Source organism: Crocuta crocuta, unplaced genomic scaffold (assembly GCF_008692635.1).
Source record: "Crocuta crocuta isolate KB4526 unplaced genomic scaffold, BGI_CrCroc_1.0 scaffold140, whole genome shotgun sequence".
In the NCBI taxonomy this organism is placed as follows: Eukaryota; Metazoa; Chordata; class Mammalia; order Carnivora; family Hyaenidae; genus Crocuta; species Crocuta crocuta.
In genome coordinates, this window is record NW_027527775.1 from 8,195,270 (window position 1) to 8,216,260 (window position 20,991).

The 20,991-nt window shown below is 36.8% G+C and overlaps 1 protein-coding gene across 1 annotated transcript in view; it reads left to right on the plus strand.

Moving 5' to 3' along the window:
- TNKS (tankyrase) overlaps positions 1–20,991 on the plus strand; it is a 207,771-nt gene that overhangs the window by 100,322 nt on the left and 86,458 nt on the right. Inside the window, exons 4-5 of the mRNA XM_077772826.1 lie at positions 10,447–10,483; positions 11,233–11,308. Coding sequence (XP_077628952.1) covers positions 10,447–10,483; positions 11,233–11,308 — 113 coding nt within the window. The remainder of the gene's footprint in view (positions 1–10,446; positions 10,484–11,232; positions 11,309–20,991) is intronic.

The window sequence follows — 20,991 nt, forward strand, 5'->3', positions numbered from 1 at the left end:
CATAAACCTAACTTCTGCCCTCTAAGATGTAATAACTAGGCAGACAAATTTATATCAGCAAGGAAAAGACAAAAAGACAAGGAATTTTGACTCACACTTTATTGTTATTAATATCAGATTGTCTTAGACATATTTCCGTTAGAAATGTTGCTGCCCTGTACTGCTAGGTATTTAAAATAAGAAGGAAGTAGACAATAAAACTGATACTACGGGATGGGGTTTAATATATTTTAGATAAGAAAATGAAAATGTACAGTTGACATGCCAACTGTGCATAGAAGAATGTATTCCAATAAGAGAATTTTAAGATTATCTGAGTTGAATATCTTAATTCTCCTATTTGCTACTTCAAATAAAAAACATTTTTCTGACTTTCATTTAGTCAGACATGAAACTATTTCCCAAAGCAAAATACTACAAAATAATTTCCCCCCAATGCAAATATGTCCTTTTTATTTTCTCAACTTTAAAGTCTTTTTTCCATATTTTTCTGAAATTACAGTAAACATCTTCTTATGTCTCCTTCTCGCTGAACAAAATAAGGAAAGTAGATAAAAATACAAGAGAATAGTTGCAGCCAAAAGTAACCATAGTAGTACAATAGCCCAGGGGATTCACTTTATAATAAAATGGTTAGGTAAATTAATCAAGTAAATGTTCAACTGTATTAGAAATTTTTGAAGCTGGGGCACCTAGGTGGCTCAGTCAGTTAAGCATCCAACTTCAGCTTAGGTTATGATCTCATGGTCTGTGAGTTCGAGCCCCACGTGGGGTCTGCTGACAGCTCAGAGCCTGGAGCCTGCTTCAGATTCTGTGTCTCCCCCTCTCTCTCTCTGCTCCTCCCTCGCTTATGCTCTCTCTCTCTCTCTCGCTCTCTTTCTCTCTCTCCCTCAAAAATAAATAGAAACATTAAAAAATTTTTTTGAAGTTAATATTATGCTCAGGAAAAGGCCAAATTGACTTCCCAGGCATTATATCTCAGTAGCTCTCTTCATAGTCTTTCAGGTATAATATTTTTCAAAATTACTTTTCCTGGAGAACATTATCTTTAATATGTTTGAAGTGCCTCCTAGCTGAACTGTGAACCCTCAATATGTGTTTTGAAGTGGGCTGTATAAGAATGAAAGGCTACTCAATTTTGCCAACTAAATAATTAAATAAACTGTATTATTTAAATAGGTTATTCTAATTTAATATACATTTCTCAGTATATGAAGTCTGACTCTATAGTAATATACTCATTAAGTACAAACTGAAACATCAAAGTGCTTCTATGATTATGTTCAGAAAGATTATTGGACAAAGTGTTAATCTAAGATCAAGATACAAATATTTTCAATTTTACAAATTATAGTTGTGCAACATGATACTCCTGGTCATACCATAAAGCTAACACATCAGATTACAAGCTGCCGCATCATGATCCACTCAGTGCCTTTTCTCTCCTTGACATTCTTTCCGTTCTTGTTGCTGTCATCCATGTTCTTTTTTCTCCACCGTCCTCTGGCAATGGCCCTGGAACTAATCTCCAGTGTCTCCAGGTCATAACTCATTGAGTTACCAGGTTAAGTTCAGCTTTAATTTGCTTACTCTTGTGCTCAAAAAAGGCAAAGAATAACTCCCCTCTTCCTATGCCTTACAGAATAATGTTCAGTTCTGCAACCTAACATTCAAGATCCTTTAAAATTGAGACCAAATTTATTTTTTTGAAGTATTATTCAGTGTTCTTTATGCGTTTTTAACATATTGGACATCGGTCACTTTTCCCCAAATATACCTTGAATTTTCAAACTTCTTTGCTCAGGTAGATAATTATCCAACCTTCTGTCATTTCACATGTTTAAAACCCTGCCCACAAATATGTGGCCAAGCTTGTATATGACTTGACTTCATGAAATCACTCCACATCATTCGTATAAAAAATACTGTTAGGGGGCACCTGGGAGGCTCAGTCGGTTAATTGTCCGACTTCAGCTCGAGTCATGATCTCATGCTTTGTGGGTTCGAGCCCTGCGTCAGGCTCTGTGCTGACAGCTCAGAGCCTGGAGCCTGCTCCAGATTCCGTGTCTCCCTCTCTCTATGACCCTCCCCTGCTCACGCGCTCTCTCTCTCTCTCTCTGTCTCTCAGAAATAAATAAAACATTTTTAAAAATTAAAAAAAAATACCATCAGAAGAGGAAAGCATCCATGCTGCTCCACTGTCTTGCCCCCTCCATGCTGTCACAGGGCAGAGATTATAGTACTAGTTTTGTCACTACATCGTTTTAAAATTTGGGGTCTTATATGAATCATGTATAAAATAAGGACATCAAACTGTTTAAACTACCAAACCTGTTTTAAGATTATATTTAGAAGCAACGAGCACAAACCAGAGGTTCTTAACCTGTTGTGTCTTTATGAATCCAAAAAGCCTGTAAAAACTCTAAGACAAAGATTTGAGTTTATGGTCAATGTGCAAGGTATTTTCTCCCTAGGGAGGGGGTCTAAAGCTACTCTTTCTTTAATTCCTTAGGATGGTCCATGATCCAACAAAGGTTAGAAACCGTCCATTTCCCTGATCTGAATCTTCTGTTTACACAGACATACCCAGATGCACACAGTAGCTCTCTCAGTCACATTGGTAAATATCTAAAAGCTTTAAAAACATAGTGCTTAGCTCCGTTATCTCCGAAGAGTGGTCCTCCACCACTTTTCCTCAGCACACGTGACAGATAGTGTTCACATGGGTGATAGACATACACATCCATCAACACAGTTCTGCACCGCAGCTCACTGAATGCGTAGGATACTCTGTAGGTTGGTGCCACGCCTGGTGTGCTAGCTCTAGTTCTAACACTTTTTCTCCTACCCATCCAGGTTAAGCATACAATAAGGAAGTGGTAGCTGTATTATCATTGCCATATTGTAGCTATCGAGAACATATATTTTAAATGAAGGAAGGAAGGATGTCATTCAAAGGAGAACTAATAAATGAATCACGGATTTAAAAAAAAAAAAGAGCAAGAGTTTGAATGAGAAAGACTATGCCTAGGACAGTACCATCAATCAAACTTCACTAAAGTTAATTAACTCAACACTCAAAAAGAGATTTAGTGATACTTAGGGGAAAATAGAAAAAAATACATTAAGCATTTGCAGTTGAAATAAACCACAATTGGTGCTTCTTGAGAAGGCCAGAATGGCAAACAAGGCTACTACATCTTTTGTAAAACCAAGGACAAAATACAGTATGCAAAGAATATAAACACAGCCATACACAATAATTACAATAAAGACAAACCAGTTCTTATGCTATTCAAAAGGTAGTCACTTTGCCCTTCTACATTGCCTTTGCTTCTTTAGTTCCTCATTATAAGAAGCAGAGATTGGACAGTTCCCAAGTAGGTGTCTCTTCAAACTCCAGGCCCTGAGTGGGTCGATGCACTGAGGGACCAAGCATCCTGATAAGTGTAAGGACTGCAGGAAAGTAATTTTCTTTTCCTGGTTCCTATACAGCAAAATATGCCTTGTGTGTATATTCTCATAGCTCTGGTGTTGCAGGTACTGTGTACCAGTTTCTTGAATGAAGAGATCAAATTTGTATTTTCTCCCTGTTTAAAAAAAAATACGACAGTGCTTCCGTGGCTCACTTGTTTGAGCATCCCACTCTTACTAAATCGGCCCAGGTCATGAGCTCATGGTCTTGAGATCAAGCCCCATGCAGGACTCTGTGCTGAGTGTGAAGCCTGCTTGGGGTTCTGTCTCTCCCTGTCTCTTCCTGCCCTTCCCCTACTCACACGCTCTCTCTCTCAAAATAAATGAACATTTTTTTAAAAATTAAAAGAAATACAAAAGCACAAGTAAGAAGTCAAGAACTAAAAACGTATGCAAATTTGTTCAGTTTAGGTGAATTGCCCCTGTTGGGGCAGGGTTGGGATTTCTAGCTGTGAGGTTTTGGCAGTATTGTCTTGTTTCTCATTAGTAAACTTCTTCTGTTTTGTTCTTATTCCTTTCTTTCCTTCTTATTTATTTACTTAGTTATTTAAGAGAACAATGTGAACAAGGGAGAGGAGAGGGAGAGAGAACCTTAAGCAGGCTCTACATTCAGGGCTGAGTCCCATGCAGAGCTTGATCCCATGACCCTGGGATCATGACCAGGGCCAAAATCAAGAGTCGGCGGCTCAACCGACTGAGTCACCCAGGCGCCCCTCTTATTCCTTTCTACAGGTAATAACATCTATATTCCAGAATTAAGAATTCTTCAAATTTTTAAAAAAGTCATGATTTGGCAGTTTCTTATAAAGTTTAAATGTATATTTATTATATGTAGCACCTCTACTCCTAATATTTGCCCAAGGAAATGAAGAATAGATCCTTGCAACATCTGAATTTTTATAGTAACTGTATTCATAATCTACCAAAAAGCTGGCAACAACCCGGATCTCTATTAGCTAGTAAGTACGCAAATTCAGGTGCATTCATATAAGGGAATACTGCTTCACACTCAAAAAGAACAAATATTAACCTGTCCAATGACATGAATAAGCATTTGTACTAAGTATAAGAATCCATATTCAAAAGTTGACATATTCTTCCATTTGTATGACGTTCAAAAAAAAAATAAGTAAAACTGTAGGGACAGAAATCAGCTCAGCAGTTACCAGGGAAGTGGGTTGTGATAGACTGATTATAGAGGGGCCCGAGGAGACTTCCTGGGTAATGGAAATGTTCTGTATCCAGAGGTAGTGGCTATGGCCATGTAAGTTTGTCACAGTTCATAGAATTGTACATCTAAAAGGGATGGATTTTACTTTATGTAAATTATACTCCAGTATGAGAATAAAAGAAGACACTGTACATCTATCTCCTATATCCTATAAATCATCCCAGTAGAGTCTTGTGCTGTACCTTGTAGACAAACATTAATATTTTTGCAATGAAACATATGATAGCTGTGTATGCTGAGTAGGTTAAGTTTTGCTGCCAGATGAGGTTTCGGAGCCTTTTGGATTTGGGGTTTGCAAAGAAGAAATTGTTGATTGATGACTATGGGAAAAGGACCACTGGTATAGAACAAAAAATATAAAACTATTGGCCTAACTGTTTTGGATCAAATATGGATTTTACTTTTCTAAACCACTTTTTTCGGGGAACAGATATTATGATGGTAATAAAGAATCAATGTCCCACGTCTACCAGTCTTGTCTCAGCTCTCCCTTCTTGTCTTCTTTCTGATGTCTCAAAAGATCTTTTCCTCTGCAGCATAACCTAAAAGTTCTTTTCTTTTAAAGTACAGGCATACTTTGGAGAATTTCTCATCGGTTAATAATGTGCTGTTAGAACACCTTTCTTGCTTTTAATATCCAGTTTTAATTTTTTTAAGTTTTTTATTTATTTCTGAGAGAGAGAGAGAGAGAGACAGCATGAGCAGGGGAGGGTCAGAGAGAGAGGGAGACACAGAATCTGAAACAGGCTCCAGGCTCTGAGCTAGCTGTCAGCACAGAGCCCGACGCGGGGCTCGAACCCATGAACCATGAGATCATGACCTGAGCCGAAGATGGACACTCAACTGACTGAGCCACCCAGGCGCCCCTATTAATAACCAGTTTTAGAGAGTGTATATATCTTGTAATACAGCCCTTTTTGCTGGGGTTACTGTACATTTATTTTTCTGCCCCAAATTTAAATACTTATTTAATAACAAAAACCCAGTGTAAAGTCTTATTACCTGCCAAATACAACGGACAGAATGTCAGAGACATGTATAAATTATTTGAAACTCTGCAAAGTGCCCATGAATGGGACATGTATCTTAGTTGTTGCTGGGGCTAAGCAAGGTGATATGACCCCCTATAAAGAAACTAAGCATTAACAATTCTGTTATTTATTTGGGCACCTGGATGGCTTAGTCAGCTAAGCACCCAACTTCGGCTCAGGTCCATGATCTCACCACTCGTGGGATCAAGCCCCACATTGAGCTCTGTTCTGACAGCTCAGAGCCTGGACCCTGCTTCAGATTCTGTGTCTCTCTCTCTATCTCTGTCTCTCCCGTGCTCGCACTCCATCTCTCCCCTTCAAAAATAAACATTAAAAAAAATTTTAAAGAAAATAACTGTTATTTATTGGTTGCATTACATGTTTTTTTGTAGGGCCTTTGTTATATTTGAACATTGTATTATGTTTTTGAAATGTTTTAGGACATCGGTTTAGGTTTGTATTGACATGTAATCTGTTGTTTTTTATCATTTAAATGTTGTGATATAGGATAATATGGTTGTATTTGGGGCTCTTTTTCTTTGAAAATTGATTTTTAGCTGCCTTGCAGAAAGCAGGACACTTCCATTTTCCTAAAGAATTGGAAAAGTCTCAAATAATCCTTTTGTTTATATCTAGTTCAATACTTAGATGAACTTTTCTTCCTTAAAAAAAATCTTACCAACAAAATAGAAATATCTATAATTAAATATCAGAATTCTACAAATCACCACTTTCTTCTGAAAGAGCTATTTTCATTTAGCTTCTGTTAGAGTGTCTCCAAAATATAGAATCAACTAAGTAAATAGTATAGGTTGAATAAAAAACCTTAGACAATTCATTTAACTGCCTTGGTGTCAATTTCATTAACTGTAAATGAATATGTTGCAGATGATCCCTTAGGAAAACAATTCTGAAATTGGAGGTGAGGTGACAGAAGAAAGGTGACTTTCAAATTCTGTTCCCCTCATTGCATCTAAGAAGATTCTACTATAAGTGTATATTGCAAATGGCTTCAAAGTAGACAAAAGTCATAATCCTTTTTTGGCCCCTCATTGCTTTAAGAATTTGTGATCCTGTGTTCATAACCTTTCCATAGTATTTCCCCTCAGCAAAGCCAAATGACTCATTTTTACAAAACTAAGTCTCCTTTGATCCTGTCAGTTGCTAAAGAAAGAGGCAAAAGCACTTTTAAATGTTGAAATGAGATAACTCCATAATTTTGACTCCTGTTTACTGATGTACGTTTTCTTCATTTTTATTCAAGAAGTAATTTTGCCTTCATACTAAATGAAAGGAGAACTTTTTTTCGTAACCCCCTCAGAGAAATGCAAAGGGGAGTTTCATTTTTAGCCTGTGTTAACTGTTATTTTTTAACCTTTTTTTTAACCTTTTTTTTTAAAAACCTTCTTTCTTTGTAACACATTGACTCACACCTCCTGTGTGTGTATTTAATTTTACATATATCTTGGCATTAGTTTACTAAAAAAGAAAGCAGTTCAGACTTTGAAAAGTAAACTTTGTGGCTTGCTTATTTTTTTAATCCCACTTATTTTATTCTAATCAAAGAAAAATATTTTAAGCTATCTATTTTCAACATTCCTGCCTGCTATTATCTTGACTCTAATTGCCTAGTTTCCCTTCTGGCTGATCTATTGCTCGCCTTTATCTGGATGTTATTAAAGAATATAAATGCTCCATAGAGCACCATAGTCCCAGCCAGAATGTTTTCAGATTCTTAGCTAAAATGAAACCGAACTAGTGGTTTGGCTGTTTAGTAAGTAGCTCAGATTTGTTGTCAGAAAGTACAAGGGATTCTAAATTCACTGTTCATTGTTCCTGAGATGTGGCATTTGAAAAATAGCTTCAGCTGTTTATGGATTATGGTCCTTGGGCACCAGATAGTGGATGTTGGAATGTATTGCAGAAAAGCTGATTAAAGTACTAGAGTCTCCAAAGGTAAAAGTAGAAAGTCATTTGTAATACCTGTGCCTGACTCTGTCCGGTGCACTTATATGGTTCCTTTAGAAAGCTTTAGTTTATTATCATCTTATCCATGCAGGAATAACATTTTTGTAAAAATGTGCCTTTTGGAGAAAACATTAATAAACAGTACTTGATGAGAAGCTATGTAGGTAGACTGATTTGAACTTTGAAAATCCTAAATACCTTGCACTTTTATTATCTAGCCTATCAGAGTCTTGTTTCACTATGACTCAGATTTCAGTAGTAGCTACTTCAGTTCCCAATTTTCATGTGTTGTGACTGTTAATCAGGGAATTTACACTTACTCCAAAATATAAACTGTGTCAGAATTCATTGTCTCTCCCCACCCCCTATCTCTTGGGCCACTTTTCTCCCCAACAACAGTTCACAGAAGTAGAGTCTAGAGATATTTTATATTATTACACAATATACAGGTCTTTAAATGTACTTTGTACCCCTCTTGTTAAGATAGTTCAATATTTCTTTATTGTTTTGGAAATAAAGTTCAAACTTCTTAGCCATTCGTGATCTGTTCCTTTCCTCTCCTTTCCCCTGCAGTGTGAGTGTGAGTGTGAGTGTGGTTTCAGGCTTTCAGAGCTACTGTTTCCGTTGTTGTTGTTGTTTACTTTGGTTGCTTGCTTCTCCTTTACCCCCACCCCCCTTTTTTTTTAACCTGAGTATTACTTGCTCTTCCTTCAAAACTCTGCATACATTTCCCCTCTTCCAGTAAACCTTCCTTGAACCACAGTTACCCTGCCTCTTATTAATCTCAGACTAGCCTTTAAGCTGTTTATGGCTTTCACAAGATTGTTTTCATACTCTACCAGAATCTTCTGCTTGTCTGGCTCACTTAAGAAACTAATATTCCTTGAGTTCAGAGATGATAGTAATGTGTTGTGGTTTTGAATCTGGCATATAGGGCTTTCAAATAAATGTTTTGTTGACTGACTGGATGACTTCTGTAGATAATCTCATAATTTGACTTACTTTGCTCCTGATCCTTGAGGCATCTGAGAGTATGGGTTATGTCGTTTTCCTCACAAGGAGCTTTTTAAATTGACTCACTCACTTCTATGTTGCCACCTAAAATGTGTAATAAAGGTAGGTCTTTGGCTTTGGGAAGACAAAACCTTATTGGCTGAGAGGTATAGTAATATAAATCTTAAAACTGTCAGTCATTTAAAGAATGTGGAATACAACATATGGGAAATTGGAAAGACCAACTCTGTGATGATGAATGATACATTCTAACTTATCCATGTATATTGTTGAACCTGGGACTTCAGTGGTATATAAAATTCCCTTAGGAGAGAATAGATATTTACTGCGTTTTTCCTTATTTGAAAACAACTGTTTACAGTTTCTAGATTTTAATGTATCTTAATATGAGAAGCAAGACAAAGTTTAAACTAAAAGAATATTTGCCATGATGGGTTAGAGAATTTAAGCGTGTACTTGGTTGTCCTTAGGTGTGTTAAGAGTATTTGCATCAATATTCTTCATTCTGTAAGAAAACAGAAACAAAATGCAAAGAAATCCATATTTATAAATGATATGATGTTTACAATACTTTAAACTTATTTCTTAACAGAATATAACATTTTCATTTAATCTGAATGAAATTTTTTTCTCTTATGTATGCTGAATATTTGCTTTCATGTAATTATTTGCTTAGACATTTTGTATAATTATTTCTCTAATGATACAGCAAACTGAGTCAGCACATTATAGCTGAATCATAGTCCTGGCTCTTCTTTTTATTTATTGAATGAACAAACACTGTATTATTAAAATTCCTTGTCCTTCAACTGAGCTTGCAAAAGAAGCTTATTTGTTAGATCTTGAATACTCTAAGAAATGTGTATCAAAGATTTGAAATGATATACCTATTTTCAGTCTGATATTTTAAAAAATAGAAGGGAGCAAAATTATCCACATCTCAATAGTTGGCTCTCTGCTTATTCTCAGAGACCCCAGCCTCCTTTAAAAAATAATTTTAAGGGTTTCTTGTTTATTAAAATTTGGCATTGAATTTGTATAAAGTCTGAAGGCTGCAGCATGTTAGAATATTTTTGTCATTTAACAACATATTCACTGTTTTGGTGTTTGGAGCACTGCCTCCAAGAGGTTCATAGCATTTGGTACGGAGTTCACGTATTTCTAGTCTACGGACCTACCCTATTGAGGCAAAAGCTTCATGATGCTCATGTATTTTTTTCTACTGCTATAATGCTCAGCAACGGTAATTAATTTTTTTTGAAAAAACTTTCCATGCCATTACAAATAAAACTGAGGCTTTTTTTGAAGGCTAGTAATTTGTACCTTTAAAGAGCCACATTATTTTGCTTTTGTCTCAGAATGTATTATGCTTCACAAGTATACTGTGACAGCCTGAATAGGAAAGGGGGGAGGGGACATTGTCTTCAGCTGGCATGCTGTTATCAGAGGGAATGTGTTTCTGGACACGAGATTTAGCATTCATTGGTTGTCTGAAGAAAGCTATTTCATCTGAGGATTGGACAAGAAGCTGCGTCAATTTGCTGCCCGTCTCCAAGGCACTGGTGATGCTGCCTTCACAAGCTGGCTAACGTCACGGCTCCATCACCCAGCGGGGTGTGGACTCTCTTTTTCTGTTCTTCTCTATTTAATTCTCTATTTGCTGCCTACTGCATTTCTTAATCTGTCTTCTGCCAAATGCTAACAGCATGATATTTTGCAATCATCTAGGTGAATACAAGAAAGACGAACTCCTAGAAGCTGCTAGGTAAGTGATTCCATTCATTTTAAGTGAGTATAATGCATGTAAGGGAGAAAAGGGGGAGGGCAGGTGGAGGACTATAAAAATTATAACATGTTATTGTCTCGCTTGAATTTTGCGCGATAATGCGGATAAGACCTTATACTCAATCTCCGTATACTTTATTTTACATGACTAGTTTATTAAATGATAGAGTTGTGCAGCATGGTGAAGATTATAAGGTTAATTTTATTTGGAACATTTCTCAAGGTACCTGCACACCTTAGTTGCCCAGCTTTTCGGAAGATCTTCTTGGGAGTATTTAAAAACCTATCTCTTCATTATTCTCTGAATATTTCTCTAGCAAAGCTTGACTGGGGAGTATAAAGTAAATGTTAAAATTCTCATCCATTTTCTTTTGTTCTTGGTCATTTATAATTTAATTAATTGGCTTTTTTCATCATTTTGTATGTATTTTTAAGCCCAGTGTTTTAGGTCACTTATCAAAATAAAGTTTGTAATTAAGAAGGTGACTTGATGCAGATAAATAAATAAAAATGTAGAAAGCTATATTATCAGAGATGTACCACTGATTGATGATTAACAGGAATTAATTAGGAATATGTTAATTTAATTCATCATACCAAAAGAGATTCATTGAGAGCCGTATATAAGAAATCAAAACAAACCCATATTATTTTCCTTCCGAAAAATGTCCATAAATATTCATAAAAACTCCCTAATATCATAGGAATTGACTTACTACCTTTTTGCAGGAGTGGTAATGAAGAAAAACTAATGGCTTTACTGACTCCTCTAAATGTGAATTGCCACGCAAGTGATGGGCGAAAGGTAAGTTATTTAATATCCCCGTTCAACAATTTCTTCTTGCTTTATACTGAAAATTTTGAAGTTGGCATATATGTACATTTAACTATTTTTCCTGGCATCTTTTCACCATAAAATGAAACGCTGCGTATCTTGTTATTGGCAGTTGTGAGATATTCATAGAGCTGGTGAAGCATGGTTTTAAGCCTTTTCTCTTAAATGTCAGACACTGAAAGTTGTTTGTTAAATAGAACTGCAGCTTTGTCGGTGATTAAAATTATAGCAACATGTATTATTTTCTATGTATGATCATAGAAATTGGAAATATTTGTTTATGTCCCATTTTACCTGTCTTTGTTAGGATATTTGCATTTTTGATTTCCTGTTTGGCAGAGGATGATTTGTTTGCTAGATACCAACACTTTTTTCATTTAAAGCTGAGAAAATGCTAACAGTTTTTAGATATGCAACAGCATATCTGCTGCTCTTTTGTTTCTTATTTTTCTACTGGCTATGTTTTTATCATGGTATATTGAAAGAGAATAGATTAAAAAGGAGAGAAATAGTCTGCACTAATTTACAGTTGTTACAAACGTAAGGTATATATAAAATGTATAGCTGGCATCTTTATTACATGCTCTGTATTCTTGCTGAATATAGGCTGAAATGTAACCCTTCACAGCCTTTGGTAATTGACTGCAAAGTTTTGCAGTGATTTCTCTAATAGATATCGAAAAACAAAGCACTCTGTATTGTAAAGCCTTGTTTAAAAATGACAGCTCATATTTTCATATTTAAGGATAGCTTTTGTATTTTAAAAGTGTAAAATATTTCTGAAGTTACACTGTAAATATTGAGAACATCATTTGTGTCTAGTATTTAAAGAATTCATTTCTTTGAAATTATTTTATAGTGAAAATGTGCTGTGGAAAATATCAGACTGGAGGGTACACCCCGTAGATACCGTGTCTTTATAGTCCTCCACACAGTGTTCCCTTCCAGTGAAACTGGTGTCACAGTGGCAAGGAACTGAATGAGCCCTCCCCTCCGAATGTATGTTATTTGTTATTATAGGTGGTTTGTATATTATTTCACGTGGCCTACTGAGCGTCCAGTTTCTCTGGATAGTTTAGGGACAGACTTCTACTTTAATGGAAGGTTAAATTATGCATATATCAAGCTATAAAGTAGCAGAGATTTACTCAGTATTTTTAATGACTTTTGGGAGATGTTTTTAAATGATAACTGCTCCTTTTTTTCCTTCAATTTTGAAGTTGCTTTGGGGATTTTAACATTCTTGAGCTACTTTGAGCTCCAGATTTTGTTTGGATCCTCTCAGTAAATAAAGTGACTTTTATCACTGTGCAGAAGAGGGCCTTCTCACTATGGTAAGTGTGGCTGTGTCTTTAGCTAGAACTCGTCTGGAGCCCCGCCTACTCCGTTTTCCGTAGTCATTTTAATATTACAGACTTGCTGTGAGAGGACTCCAGCAGGAGTCTGTTCCCACCCCTGCCTCCCATCATCACCCTCGTACCTCACCAGTCCCATTTGTAGCTGTAGCTCAGGAAGTCATAAGAATTAAGGAGCACAAACACTGGTAATTAACAAATTACCTCTTCTCCCTGCCTCACCCCCTGCCTAACTATATAAGCTCCTTTATTTTCCTTTCTGCCCAAAGGAGAATACACTTCCCTCATTCCTTTAGCTGGAACCAGTGGATTCCTTACCCAAATTCCTCTGGCTCCTTTTCTGTATTATTCTGTGGCATTTACCACCGCGTTTGCTCCTCTGTTCGTCCATTAGCTCTTTGAATTTTGCACTGGACCAAGCGTGGTACCGTGCAGGTAGCCAGAATCTTAGGAGATGACTATGCTCCTTAATAGACATGATTTTATCCTCTGAGCGAAAAATCATCTGTGCTCTTTTCCATTTAGAAAATGAATTCACAAGTGTGTAAATAGGGGGTTTTATATTTTCTATTATTATATGTTACTACTAGTATTATTTTACTAATTTATTTTTGTTTATTATATCCTGAAGGAAAACTACATTTTAAAAACATGTTTCACAAATTATTATTTTGCTGTAGGATTCATACCATGTAAGTAATGCAGCAATTCTCCAGAATGGGCTCCTATACTTTTTTAGATTATTAATTTGCTCCAATTAGATAGAAAAATAAAATTAGATGTAAACATTTATTAGGTTTTGGTGCTATGCATATAACATAAAAAAATAAGTCACAGTTGTGCATGAGTATGCAGAATGCAAATAAATTTTCATAATTAAAATTGAATTATGTTCATATTTATGTATTACCCTTATTTATAGCACAGAGTAGTCCTTATTAAATGTGCCAGCTACAATGGCACAGTGGCACACAAAGTGGCAAATATTCTGGCTAATGGAGATTGGGGTAAGATCCTTTAGTTGGTGTCAAGAAAATGTGTAAGGAAATCTAGCTGTGAAATTACAAGTCTGTCTTATGTATTTCATATTTTTTCAGGCCATTGTCCTGTGTTTATCTACAATTAGGAAATCAGATTGCATATTAACAAAAGGGTAAAGGAACTTTACATATATAGTAAGTTAGGTATATAAAGTTTTATTTCTTAAATTTGCATTTTAGAGCACAATACTGAATCAAACTTATTTTTAACGGGTTTCTAAATGACTGTATTAATGCTTCACTGAATCCGTGCTGGTCTCTGTTTTTACTATGATTCCTGGTTTGTAAATTTAAAAAGCCCTGATTTGTCCATTTAAAACTTGACATGGAAATGTCAATTCCATAATGGTTTTAGAAAAGAAATATTCTTTATACGTTAACTGGTAGGTGTAGAATTTGCCTTGGATATATGCGGGGGTTTTAAACTACAGCGTTCCTCTTTAATGCAATACGTGGGGTTATACAATGACAATGTAACTTTTCAATAGCCTTTAATTCTAATACTGTCACTTGGTGATTATCTAATTAGGTAATAAATAAGTGGTTAATGTTTTTATTTCCCACAGACATTTGTTTTTCTAACCTGTAGAATTCTGAAAATAGTGAAGTACCAATAAGGTTTTAAGTAATTTATGTTGTTATTTTACATGTAAATCAAAGTGGAGCTTGGCTACTCTAGAAATTTCCAGTTGTTTTTTCCCAAAAAAAACCAAAGACAATATTTTTTTGTAATGTTTTGTTCTAAAATTCCACTTTTATACACTTACATACACATTCAAATGATGACCACTTTAGAAACATAGGGACATAGATAGAAGTTATTCTTCAATCTCCTACCCATTATGACTAGACAGAACATTCTACGGTTCCTTATTTTGAACTGCAGAGAAATGCAACTAAATTTTTCAAACAGATTATTCCCTTTCTAGAATTCTTTTTTCCTACGTTTACAAGCTTAGATTTGTAGTTCTTTAATCTCCCTTTACAGTATTTTCTGTTTATGTTTTATTAGCAATTAACCAAATAATTGTTTACCTGTAACTTTAAGTTTACAGGTGGTCGTGGTCTCTTGTTTTTCAATATTGATTTTCATAGGGATGCCTTTATACAGTGAATAAAAAATAATTGAATACATCTCAGAATATTCCAGTACTCAACCCTCTTCAGAGTTCTTTTTCGTCCCCTTTGTGCCATTCCCCTTTCTTGTCTGCCTTATCCCCTTCCAAAATAAATGGTCTGCGGTCATCTCCTCCTTGTAATAAGGCCATAGAGTTGAGCATTACTGTGCTCATTCCTAAACAGGAGTATATACCTTTGCATGCATGTATGGTGCCTACCGTTGATCTGATTGTATGTCACCAAATAATGAAAGTAACTAATATTTGGCTGGTAATTTCTGGTATTTCAGGCTTCTTTGTGTTCCTTTCACCCATTCAACCAGCACCCAGTACTTACAGCGTATAGGTCACTGTGCTAAGAGTCCTGGGAGATACATACGTGTTTACTGGTAGTGGTTGCCATGGATAGAATGATTAAGACATCATCCAGTATGAAACATTAAAAAAAAACCCCGCCNCACTCACTTACGCATCTGACTTCATCTCAGGTCATGATCTCACAGTTTGTAAGTTCGAGCTCCGCATCAGACTGCACTGGCAGTGTGGAGTCTGCTTTGGATTCTCCTTCTCTCCTCTCTTTCTGCCTCTCCCCTGCTCATTCCTTTTCTCTCTCTCTCTCAAGATAAATAAACAAACAACAAAAAAAAGACATTGTCCAGTATGTTGAAGCTAATTCTCTAAAAAAAATATATATATGATTCCTTTTGCAGTGATACAATTAAAACATTTATCTATTTTTGAGAGACAGAGTGCAGGCAGGGGAGGGACAGAGAGAGAGAGAGACACAGAATCCGAAGCAGGCTCCAGGCTCTGAGCTGTCAGCACAGAGCCCGACACGGGGCTGGAACCCATGAACCGTAAGATCATGACCTGAGCTGAAGTCTGATGCTTAACCGACTGAGCTACCAGTTGATATGCTGTGATACAGTTATAAAGTGTAGATTTAAGGTGGGTGTTTGGTGGGGGTGGGGGGGATATTTTAAAGCATTGGTTTTTAGATATGGATCCTCTTCTCTAAGAAACCACAGATTTAGATGAACAGACAGTTGGAGAGCATGATTTAAACTCAGAAAGATTAACTGAAGGGTATCTTTAAATGTCACATTTCTACTGTGTAAATATTTGCTTCCATAAAACAGTTAATAAGGAGTAAAATTCTGGAAACAGAGAAAAGTGTTTAAAAACTATTTTTTAATAGAGATCAATCAGAAATAAAGTAGAATTTAATGCCATCCCTTGAAGATACCATAAAGAATTATTTAGTTGAAAGAGCAAATAGGCTTTAAGGTCAGACAGATTGGGTTCTCTTCTCTGTTGTTCCACTTTCTAAGTGTGGAAGTATGGCTCTGTAGTTTTCAATGCATTCATTTGTAAGTGGAGATAATCAGACTCATTCCACAAGGTAGTCGAGAGGATGAAGTGAAATAATGTGATGACTTTATGCCATCGTAGTACTTAGTAGAACCTCAGTAAATTAGATTCCCTACTCCTTTGAAACATTTTTTTAGGCTTTTAGACATACTTAGAATGGACATATATATAGTTTTGAGTATTCCAACATTCCCCACTCCACCACGGATATTGTCTTTATTATCCAAGCTCCGTCCCAAATGTCATGTGAATATTTATGTTACCAGCTAGTCTATAAAGCATACGATTGAAATCATTCTTTAGGAGCTCAGTCTTCACCACCCTCCGAAAACATCACATTTAATAAATAAGTTTGTTTATATTAACAGTTTATGAATTCAGAAATGTGTTTTCGAGATCTATATAACCATCTTTAAGACTATATTTATGAAAAATTAATATCTGGCTGAAAATATTCAAATGAATAACAGTATTCATTTGAATTGCATAGATCACATCCAGCGTAGCACAGAGAATATGGAAGGTTCGTGAACTTTCTTTGTACTTACATTGGAATGCTCAGGGTATGTACCTTTGTCATACTGTAGTATAGAATTTCTCCATATTCTTGGTTAACAGCTCCCTCCCTCACTGTTAAGTCTCCACCACGTATCATGTTTGACCAGGATTTAAACAGCCATTTATGTTAGATTATTGCTTTGATGACCCCTCAATGAAACCATGCCTCTCTTTATTTATGCTTTGGTGCAGTTCCCTCTTACACGGACTTGAGCTAAGCCCAGGACAGCTTTGATGCGTAAAATGGAGCAGAAGTGCGCTCTGCCACTTCCAGGACTAGCCTCCAAGGTGGCCCCACGGCTCACTAGTTCTCTGCTTCTGGAATGCTCCCTCTTTGAACCCGGCTGCCATGCCATGAAGCAGCCCAGGCAGCCGTGCTGGGCCTCTAGCTAGAGACCCACTTGAGCTCAGGGAAGCCTCTAAACAGCTCATTGTGCAGGCATCATAGCCTCAGCTGAGCTCCCAGTTTAGCCTCCAGGTGACATTGGCCATCCCCAGCACCCCAGCCCATACCACACAGAGTAGAAGAACCACCCACATAAGCCACCAGCAGAAGGGGCGGGGGGGGGGGGGGTCCCAAGAAAAGAAAACTGAAATACCCCTACCATAAGAAAATCTAACGCAGTGCTTGTTATCTACTGGGCAAGAAGATTGCATCTTTTCTCAGGTGGATTACTGAAAATTGCTGTTTCATAGCTGTGTGGAAAAGTAAGTGAAGATTTAAAGATAAATCTCCAAATATATTGATTTCTTTAGATTTAAAGTTGATTTTGAATTTATATCTTATAAGATTATTTTCCCCCTCAGAATGCAAAAAAAGTAATTTCATGTACATCTTAGGTGGTCACAGTATGGGGGAAAAAACAGGAATTTGAAGCTAGATGACCAAGTTTTAAGTTAAAATTATTCGTAGCTTTTAAGTTAAAATTACCACGAGGCAAGTTTTGTCATGCCTCTGACTTCTCCATTTTTTAGCCTGTAAAATGAAGGATTTGGGCCACATGAGTTCTTAAATACCTTTCAACTCTAGGGGCAGCTGGGTGGCACAGTCAGTTAAGCATCTCATGGTCTTGTAATTCGTGGGTTCAAGCTCCGTGTTGGGCTCTGTGCTGACGGCTCAGAGCCTGGAGCCTACTTCAGATTCTGTGTCTCCCTCTCTCTCTGCCCCTCTCCTATTTGTGCTCTGTCTCTCTCTCTCAAAATTAACATTTTAAGATTGTAATGTATTTTGTTATTTATTTCTTCGTTAGAGCAGTAATTACCAGCAATACAGAATTGGATTATGTAAAGGTGTATGGAGTCACATTAGATAAGATACTCCTGGAATCTGGAATAAAGTCTGTATAGAGCCTTTTTCCCCTTTAAGAAAGTGTTAGCATTGCCTGGGGCCCGGGCCTGGCTCTTGGTGGTCTTCAGTGGCCTTCAGTGGCCTTTATCATCCTCCTCTGTTCTTGGCAAATCTTGGCAGATGAAAGGTCATATCACTTTTTAATATCCAGCTTTTATGGACCATAGTTCAGATGTTACGTGGGATTACAGGAAGGTCAAAATGCATTAGGGAACTCTTCAAGTACTTTACGTTTAATTATATATCTAATCTAATCAGTTCTTTAAAGTATATCTTGCTGAGCAATGCATGTCTTGCTGTAATGCAGAAATCCCTTAGAGCAAGTTTTCTTGCCTACTTATGATGGAATATATTGTATAAAATCTTTATGCCTGTGTATATTCATTTTGTAACAATAAGGGCTTGAAAATGTCTTTTTTATTTTTCATTGGGGAATCGCTTCTACTAAAACAGTCTCTATTTTGTCAAGCATGACATTTCTACTGGTGAGGGTAATTAGTACCCATGCCAACTGTGCTCTGTTTCTCTCTGTGAGGAGAGAATTTTTAGTAGAAAGAGACCTGTGTTAAAAAGCAGGTGCTGGGGCGCCTGGGTGGCTCAGTCGGTTAAGCATCCGACTTCGGTTCAGGTCATGATCTCACGGTTCGTGGGTTCGAGCCCCACGTCAGGCTCTGTGCTGACAGCTAGCTCAGAGCCTGGAGCCTGCCTCAGATTCTGTGTTTCCCTCTCTCTCTGACCCTCCCCTGCTCACGCTGTCTCTCTCTCTCTCAGAAATAAATAAAACATTTAAAAAAATTTTTTTAAGAGCAGGTGCTAATATAGGAGTTCATTTAAGCTCTGCTTAGGCACTCTTCTCACTTTGGTTTCTCCTACACTTGTTTCCAAAAGCATGTTTGCTGCAGTTTTCAGCATTAGACTGGTTACTGGCCGAGGGATAGAAAAAGAGTGAGTATTAAATCGTTTTGCTGTGAGTATGATTCATTACTACAATTTGAATTATAGGAGCCACTTTACAGAAGTGACACTTAAGTGTCATTTCTTTCAAATGGCAAGAGTCTAAGTTGAAAGTGCTCTTTTTGCCTCTACAAGTAAACCAAACCTTATAGAGTACAGTGGATTACGGCTACAGCATTCACCTGGGAAACCTCCATCTGGCAGAGTGGCAAGGGAATAGGTTCTGGAAAAAACACACAAAGTAGCTTCAGTGGTATCACTGATGCCCTCGTTCTGCACTTGAGTGGGATGGTGGGTAGTGTTATTAACATACCTTTCTGTATCCATTAGTACACACGGAAGACATTTAAAAATAGCCCTATAATGATTATGATTTGATATCATCTCTTTGGCTTAAAGTATTCGGTTAACATCGGTTAACAGAGTATTCAGAAAAAGTTCTTAAATCCTTTTGGTAGAGGGTGGACCTTAGTGGGTGAAAAGGCTTGCTTAGGGACAGAGAGAAGTGTGATTTCAGAAAGTTCGGGCTTGATGAGAAGCAGCCAAAACTGAAGAGTTAATTATGGACTTAAGAACTTCGAGACTGTATGTAGCTTTGAATTAGCATTATTAGGAACTGTGGTCTGGCCATCAGACAAAATCAATATAAACTGTTACTTGTTTTAATTCATTTTGTACCAGTTACCTGAAATCTTAGCTCAGGTTGCCATACCATAGACTGGGTGATTTAAATAACAAAAATTTTTTTCTCATAGTTCTGGAGGCTGGGAAGTCCAAGATCAAGGTGCCAACATGGTCAGGTTCTCATGTGGGGCTCTCCTCTTGGCTTGGGGAGGGCAGCCTTCTTGCTGAAGGAGAAATTGAGCTCCTTGGGCACTAACCCCATCGTGAGGACCCCACTTCATTACCTTATCCAACCCTAACTACTCCTAAAGGTCCTGTCTTCAAATACCACCACATTAGGGTTAGGACTTCAGCATATGAATTTGCCAGGGTGGGTGTGGACCCAAAACACTCAGTCTGTAACACTTGGTTACTTTTGTGTCACTACCTTTAAAAAAGAAAAAAAAAAGAAATGAAATACAATAACGCTCAGGAATCCTACTTCCCTCCCCCCAATGCATATTCATCCATTTATTTACTTGCTCAATTAAATTAGAATTATAAAAGAAAATTTCTTGAAATATCAAGAATCCTCATAGTATTCTTTTTTTCAAAAGACTGTTTTCAGTGACTAATAAGAAAACATCTTTCTCTACTAAGAATAGCATCAGTAGTAAAACTTGAAAAACACTATGAATACCATGCATAATTGTTTGAAATGCGTACTTGGGTAGCCAAATTAGCAAATTTGAAAATAGACAAACTCTAAATATAAAATGTTTCATATATTGATTTTCCTTTTCTGAAGATAGTAACATGATAAAACCCTACTCTGAATACCATAAAAACACCCATTAAAGTCATCTCCCAGTTTCAGAGAGGGTTTCAGTACCTCTTAGAATTGGGGAAGGGGCTGCAGGCAGGGAACAGAACTACAGCTCTCTGCTCCTGGCTCCTTTTGGCTGCCATATTCACAAACGCAAACCCAGAAACAACAAGGACTTTATCGCTGAAGGAACTGTGAGGAATTCCTCCCAGTTTACACAGTTAAAATGACCGTTGAATGATCTAATGTGGAACGATACCCTCATACATAACCTTTAGATGCCAGTCAGTGTAACTTGTGTCCTGTTTGAAGAATAAGCCAACTTTCTATTGAACATTAGTTAGAATCTTTGATGTTTAGATTTAAAAACCCAAGATTGTAAATATTAATTGTAAAAAGGAATTCATGCGAGGTTTGGGTTGTGTGAAAACTTTCCTGTTTAAGGTATAAAACATCAGGTTAGTATCAGACATGAAACCT